The sequence below is a fragment of the Ascaphus truei genome, unplaced genomic scaffold (genome assembly GCF_040206685.1).
Source record: "Ascaphus truei isolate aAscTru1 unplaced genomic scaffold, aAscTru1.hap1 HAP1_SCAFFOLD_311, whole genome shotgun sequence".
NCBI lineage: Eukaryota > Metazoa > Chordata > Amphibia > Anura > Ascaphidae > Ascaphus > Ascaphus truei.
The window spans coordinates 26,503-34,712 of NW_027456082.1; the positions used below are offsets into that span (position 1 = coordinate 26,503).

At 51.4% G+C, this 8,210-nt stretch overlaps 1 protein-coding gene across 1 annotated transcript in view; it reads left to right on the forward strand.

Annotated features, from left to right (window-relative positions):
- The first annotated feature begins 209 nt into the window (after window positions 1-209).
- The window catches only part of LOC142483237 (uncharacterized), a 35,473-nt gene continuing 27,472 nt past the window's right edge, over window positions 210-8,210 (forward strand). The window contains exon 1 of the mRNA XM_075583300.1: window positions 210-579. Coding sequence (XP_075439415.1) covers window positions 522-579 — 58 coding nt within the window. The 5' untranslated portion in view covers window positions 210-521. The remainder of the gene's footprint in view (window positions 580-8,210) is intronic.

The following is an 8,210-nucleotide window of genomic DNA, read 5'->3' on the forward strand; positions in this document are numbered from 1 at the left end:
TAGGGTCTCTGTGCTGTGAAGGATCTCACAGCGAGACCCCATTATCCTGGTGTTGATTTTTAGGTGCTTTCGTATCACTCTCTGAGTGACAAACAGATAATATAACTGACCTCTGCACCCTATAAAAGATTTGCACACTCATGTATTACAGGTATGATATACACGCCCCATCCTTTGTCACCTCCTGTCCTGTATCACCTGTAACATCTCCCATCCCTCTGTACATCACGGCTCCTGTATTATATATACCCCCCCTGCACTGCCCGGGGCTCATTTGGGAAGCCGGGGCAAGAGAGCGCAGGCAGGGGGCAAAAAATAAGAGCCATCAGAAAGACAGACAGCCTTGAGAGAGAGCATTGAGACAGTCCTGAGAGAGAGAGCACAGAGAGAGAGAGAGCACTGAGAGAGAGAGCACAGACAGCGCTAATAGAGAGAGTCCTGAGAGAGAGCACCAGAGAGTGCTCAGAAAGAGCACAGAGTGCTGAGGACATCCCTGGTAGATCCCTGGTAGATCCTGTAGGATGGGGATCCTGTGGCGGTCTCGGATTCTCCTGCTCCTGATCTCCTGTCTGACGGCCGGTGAGTGATCCCGATTTCTCATGTGAACCTCACCCATGAATACATCACACTCACTCACACTCACATACACTCACACACACTCACTCACTCACTCACTCACTCACTCAGAAATCCATCAGTGACAAGGCTCAGAGGGGCCAGTGACAGAGAAATGGGGTGGTCACTAACTCACACTCACACACGCACACTTACTCACTGAGTAATTCAACAGAGCGACAAGTATCAGAGGGTACAGTGACAGAGAAAAAAGATGGTCACACACTCACACCCACACTCACAATCACTGACACTCACATGCTCACTCACCCAGGAATCCATCACAGTGACAAAATCAGAGGGGACAGTAATAGAGAAAACGGGGCTGTCACACACACTCACATACTCACACTCACACATTGACTCACACACTCACTCAAGAATCCATCACAGTGAGAAAAATCAGAGGGGACAGTAACAGAAAAAACCGGGCTGTCACACACACTCACATACTCACACTCACACACACACTCACATACTCACACACTCACTTGAGAATCCGTCACAGTGACAAGAATCAGAGGGGACAGTAATAGAGAAACTGCGCTGTCACACTCACTCACATACTCACTCACACTCACTCACACTCACTAACCCAGGAATCTTTCACAGTGACAATAATTAGAGGAGACGGTGACAGAAAAAATGAGGCGGTACCTCACACACTCGCACTCACACACTCACATGGCAATCCGTCACAGTAACATTAATCAGAGGAGACAATGACAGAGAAATTGGGTGGTCACTCATACTCACTCACACTCACACACTCACACACTCACTCGGCAATCCGTCACAGTGACATGAATCAGAGGGGACAGTGACAGAGAAAGCGGGCGATTACTCACACTCACACACTCACACGGTAAGCCATCACAGTGACAAGAATCAGAGGGGACAGTGACAAAGAAATTGGGCGGTCACCCACACTCACTCATACTCACACCCACACTCACTCATACTCACACCCACACTCACTCATACTCACACCCTCACACACACACACACACACACACACACACACACACACACACACACACACACACACACACACACACACACACACACACACACACACACACACACACACACACACACACACACTCACTCATACTCACACCCACACTCACTCATACTCACACCCACACTCACTCATACTCACACCCACACTCACTCATACTCACACACTCACTCAGCAATCCGTCACAGTGACATTAATCAGAGGGGACAGTGACAGAGAAATTGGGCGATCACTCATACTCACTCATACCCACACCCACTCACACTCACACTCACTCGGCAATCCGTCACAGTGACATGAATCAGAGGGGACAGTGACAGAGAAATTGTGCTGTCACCCACACTCACATACTCACACTCACTCACACACTCACTCGGCAATCCGTCACAATGACAGAGAAATTGGGCGGTCACATTAAAAAGCTTTCTATATTTAAATATTGACTGAGCCACCTGTGCTGAAGCAGGGAGATCTTAAGGACTGGAGTTGACCACCCCTGATATCTGTCCCACACTCACAGTCACTGCTACCCACCATGAAGGCCAGGCACTGCCATCTACTGCACCCACCCACCATGGACGCCAGGCACTGCCATCTACTGCACCCACTCACCATCAAGGCCAGGCACTGCCATCTACTGCACTTACCCACCATCAAGGCCAGGCACTGCCATCTACTGCACTTACCCACCATCAAGGCCAGGCACTGCCATCTACTGCCCCTACCCACCATCAAGGCCAGGCCCTGACATCTACTGCACCTACCCACCATCAAGGCCAGGCACTGCCATCTACTGCACCTACCCACCATGAAGGCCAGGCCCTGCCATCTACTGCACCCACCCACCATCAAGGCCAGGCACTGCCATCTACTGCACCTACCCACCATCAAGGCCAGGCACTGTCATCTACTGCACCTACCCACCATCAAGGCCAGGCACTGCCATCTACTGCACCCACCCACCATCAAGGCCAGGCACTGCCATCTACTGCCCCTACCCACCATCAAGGCCAGGCACTGTCATCTACTGCACCTACCCACCATCAAGGCCAGGCACTGCCATCTACTGCACCTACTCACCATCAAGGCCAGGCACTGCCATCTACTGCACTTACCCACCATCAAGGCCAGGCACTGCCATCTACTGCACCTACCCACCATCAAGGCCAGGCACTGCCATCTACTGCACCCACCCACCATCAAGGCCAGGCACTGCCATCTACTGCCCCTACCCACCATCAAGGCCAGGCACTGCCATCTACTGCACTTACCCACCATCAAGGCCAGGCACTGCCATCTACTGCCCCTATCCACCATCAAGGCCAGGCACTGCCATCTACTGCCCCAACCCACCATCAAGGCCAGGCACTGCCATCTACTGCACTTACCCACCATCAAGGCCAGGCACTGCCATCTACGGCCCCTACCCACCATCAAGGCCAGGCACTGCCATCTACTGCCCCTACCCACCATCAAGGCCAGGCACTGCCATCTACGGCACGTATTCTCTCACCTTCGGTCTCTGTAACTCCCCTAATATACCACTTAGAGTGTAAGCTCTCCGGGGCAGGGATGTCCTGCCTTTTGTCTGATTTTGCTGCACTTATTGTATTATTATAATTCCCTGTACTGTACTGTATGGTCATTGTAAAGCACTGAGTACCCAGTCTGTAACCAGTAACCCCTTAACCTCTCCCCCAGTCTGTAACCAGTAACCCCTTAACCTCTCCCCCAGTCTGTAACCAGTAAACCCTTAACCTCTCCCCCAGTCTGTAACCAGTAACCCCTTAACCTCTCCCCCAGTCTGTAACCAGTAACCCCTTAACCTCTCCCCCAGTCTGTAACCAGTAACCCCTTAACCTCTCCCCCAGTCTGTAACCAGTAACCCCTTAACCTCTCCCCTAGTCTGTAACCAGTAACCCTTAACCTCTCCCCCAGTCTGTAACCAGTAACGCTTTAACCTCTCCCCCAGTCTGTAACCAGTTACCCCTTAACCTCTCCCCAGTGTGTAACCAGTAACCCCTTAACCTCTCCCTCAGTGTGTAACCAGTAACCCCTTAACCTCTCCCCCAGTCTGTAACCAGTAACCCCTTAACCTCTCCCCCTGTCTGTAACCAGTAACCCCTTAACCTCCCCCCTGTCTATAACCAGTAACCCGTTAACCTCTCCCCAGTTTGTAACTAGTAACCCCTGAACCTCCCCCCCAGTGTGTAAACAGTAACCCTTTAACCTCTCCCCCTGTCTGTAACCAGTAACCCCTTAACCTCTCCCCCCAGTGTGTAAACAGTAACCCTTTAACCTCTCCCCAGTCTGTAACCAGTAACCCCTTAACCTCTCCCCCTGTCTGTAACCAGTAACACTTTAACCTATCCCCCACTCTGAAACCAGTAACCCCATAACCTCCCCCAGTTTGTCACCAGTAACCTCTTAACCTCTCCCCGTGTGTAACCAGTAAACCCTTAACCGCTCTCCCAGTCGTAACCAGTAACCCCTTAACCACTCTCCCAGTGTGTAACCAGTAACCCCTTAACCTCTCCCCCAGTCTGTAACCAGTAACCCCTTAACCTCTCCCCCAGTATGTAACCAGTAACCCCTTAACCTCTCCCCCAGTCTGTAACCAGTAAACCCTTAACCTCTCCCCTAGTCTGTAACCAGTAACCCTTAACCTCTCCCCCAGTCTGTAACCAGTAACCCCTTAACTTCTCCCCCAGTCTGTAACCAGTTACCCCTTAACCTCTCCCCCAGTGTGTAACCAGTAACCCCTTAACCTCTCCCCCAGTGTGTAACCAGTAACCCCTTAACCTCTCCCCCAGTCTGTAACCAGTAACCCCTTAACCTCTCCCCCTGTCTGTAACCAGTAACCCCTTAACCTCTCCCCCTGTCTGTAACCAGTAACCCCTTAACCTCCCCCCTGTCTATAACCAGTAACTCCTTAACCTCTCCCCTGTCTGTAACCAGTAACCCCTTAACCTCTCCCCCCAGTGTGTAAACAGTAACCCTTTAACCTATTTCCCAGTCTGTAACCAGTAACCCTTAACCTCTCCCCCCAGTGTGTAAACAGTAACCCCTTAACCTCTCCCCCAGTCTGAAACCAGTAACCCCATAACCTCTCCCCCAGTTTGTCACCAGTAACTCCTTAACGTCTCACCCAGTGTGTAACCAGTAACCCCTTAACCTCTCCCCCAGTGTGTAACCAGTAAACCCTTAACCGCTCTCCCAGTCGTAACCAGTAACCCCTTAACCTCTCCCCGTCTGTAACCAGTAACCCCTTAACCTCTCCCCAGTCTGTAACCAGTAAGCCCTTAACCTCTCTCCCAGTCTGTAACCAGTAACCCCTTAACCTCTCTCCCAGTCTGTAACCAGTAACCCCATAACCTCTCCCCCATTTTGTCACCAGTAACTCCTTAACCTCTCACCCAGTGTGTAACCAGTAACTCCTTAACCTGTCCACGTGTGTAACCAGTAAACCCTTAACCGCTCTCCCAGTCATAACCAGTAACCCCTTAACCACTCTCCCAGTGTGTAACCAGTAACCCCTTAACCTCTCCCCCAGTCTGTAACCAGTAACCCCTTAACCTCTCCCCCAGTCTGTAACCAGTAAGCCCTTAACCTCTCCCCCAGTCTATAACCAGTAACCCCTTAACCTATCTCCCAGTGTGTAACCAGTAACCCCTTAACCTCTCCCCCAGTGTGTAACCAGTAACTCCTTAACCTCTCCCCCAGTCTGTAACTAGTAATCCCTTAACCTCTCCCCCAGTGTGTAACCAGTAACCCCTTAACCTCTCTCCGTCTGTAACCAGTAACCCCATAACCTCTCCCCCAGTTTGTAACCAGTAACTCCTTAACCTCTCACCCAGTGTGTAACCAGTAAACCCTTAACCTCTCTCCCAGTCTGTAACCAGTAACCCCTTAACAACTCTCCCAGTCTGTAACCAGTAACCCCTTAACCTCATCCCCCCAGTCTGCAAACAGTAACCCCTTAACCTCTCCCACAGTCTGTAACCAGTAACCCCTTAACTTCTCCCTAGTGTGTAACCAGTAACCCCTTAACCTCTCCCCAGTCTGCAACCAGTAACCCCTTATCTTCTCCCACAGTCTGTAACCAGTAACCCCTTAACCTCTCCCTAGTCTGTAACCAGTAACCCCTTAACCTTTCCCCCAATGTTTAACCAGTAACCCCTTAACAACTCTCCCAGTCTGTAACCAGTAACCCCTTAACCTCATCCCCCCAGTCTGCAAACAGTAACCCCTTAACCTCTCCCACAGTCTGTAACCAGTAACCCCTTAACTTCTCCCTAGTGTGTAACCAGTAACCCCTTAACCTCTCCCCAGTCTGCAACCAGTAACCCCTTATCTTCTCCCACAGTCTGTAACCAGTAACCCCTTAACCTCTCCCTAGTCTGTAACCAGTAACCCCTTAACCTTTCCCCCAATGTTTAACCAGTAACCCCGTATCATCTTCCCCAGTCTGTAACCAGTAACCCCTTAACCTCTCCCCAGTCTGCAACCAGTAACCCCTTAACCTCTCCCCCAGTATGTAACCAGTAACCCCTTAACCTCTCCCCCAGTCTGTAACCAGTAACCCCATAACCTCTCCCCAGTATGTAACCAATAAGCCCTTAACCTCTCCCCCAGTGTGTAACCAGTAACCCCTTAATCTCACCCCCAGTCTGTAACCAGTAACCCCTTAACCTCTCCCCCAGTATGTAACCAGTAAGCCCTTAACCTCTCCCCCAGTCTGTAACCAGTAACCCCTTAACCTCTCCCCTAGTGTGTAACCAGTAAGCCCTTAACCTCACCCCCAGTCTGTAACCAGTAACCCCATAACCTCTCCCCCAGTCTGTATCCAGTAACCCCTTAACCTCTCCCCAGTTTGTGGGTGCAGATCCCCTTAACCTCTCCCTCAGTCTGTAGATCCAGCCTCCCCTTAACATCTCTCCCCCAAGTCTATCGGACCAGTAACCCCTTAGCCTCTCTACCAGTCTATAGAACCAGAAAGTGTAATGTGTGGAGCAGCCTGGCCAGCACATTAAGGGTTAAGCCCAGCAGGTGACCCTACCTGTCCAGGTGGATGCCTACTGTATGTTACAGGCTAGAAGACCATCTTATTGCAGCAGAAATGGCTGACAAGTGTGTGTGTGTGTCCCTGTAACACAGTTTATTCCCCATGCACATTGTATGTAATGTAATGTGTTCCTATGACTCCTATATGTGATGGAGATGGTAATTCCCTTAGCCATTCACCACACAAAGGAATCGGGGCCTGCTCTCCCCAGGGGAGCTGGGCGAGGTGCTTGGGACACTGGAGGAGTGGGGAGGGGCATTTACTCAGATCTGGTGGAACATGGACTTCAGATGCTGAGCCATTGGTCATCCAAGACTCTGAGGCATCAATCTCTGCGGCTGGAATTGGAAACTGAGGACTGGGTCCTAGTCCCAACCAACTCAGTTCCCATTGGTCCTCCCAGACTCGGAAACGGAGGCCTGTGTCCTACTCACAACCGACTCAGTTCCCATTGGTCCTCCCAGACTCGGAAACAGAGGCCTGGGTCCTACTCCCAACCAACTCAGTTCCCATTGGTCCTCCCAGACTCGGAAACGGAGGCCTGTGTCCTACTCACAACCGACTCAGTTCCCATTGGTCCTCCCAGACTCGGAAACAGAGGCCTGGGTCCTACTCCCAACCAACTCAGTTCCCATTGGTCATCCCAGACTCGGAAAAGAAGGCCTGGGTCCTACTCCCAACCAACTCTGTTCCCATTGGTCATCCCAGACTCGGAAACGGAGGCCTGGGTCCTACTCCCAACCAACTCAGTTCCCATTGGTCATCCCAGACTCGGAAACGGAGGCCTGGGTCCTACTCCCAACCAACTCAGTTCCCATTGGTCAGCTTGAATTTCCCACTCTCCTGAAACCAAGCCCGGTGGGCTGTCCTAAATCACTGTCACCTCCCACGGCCCTGGTTTGCCCATCACGGGCGAGCCCTCGCTCTGTCATTCGCCAACGTGGTAACCGTGCTGTGATTGGCCGGCATGTATCATGCGTGCGGTGATTAGCCGACACCCGGTCTTCCGTGCTTTTAGACGGAGACCGGGAAACTATATACACCCCCGACGATCACGGATAGTGAGATCAGACCCGGACGCGCAGTCTGGTAGACAGTGGGTGTGTTACTCTGAGATTTCTGCCCGAGACACAAAGATCCAGCCCGAGGCTCCGTGGTACAGCTCAACCCCGTTATAACGCGATCCGCTACAACGCGAACCCGCATATAGCGCGATGTAAGCGTGGCTCCCAATTTTCATATTTATAAATACTTTACAACACAATTGTTGGCGTCTTAAATACTTTGTTGTACAATGCATACAACTGTACATTATTTGTAGCGCGATCCGCTTATAGCGCCATGTGATTCTTTGGACCCCAAGCACAGCGTTATAAGGGGGCTGAGCTGTATAGACAAGCAGGACTTTAAACCTTGCTAGCAACTAGCATCCCTACGGTACCGTGGTACCTAGAGACTCTCGGAGTGTCGAAGACAACCTTGGGTAAGCCAACCACAGTGGCACCCAGC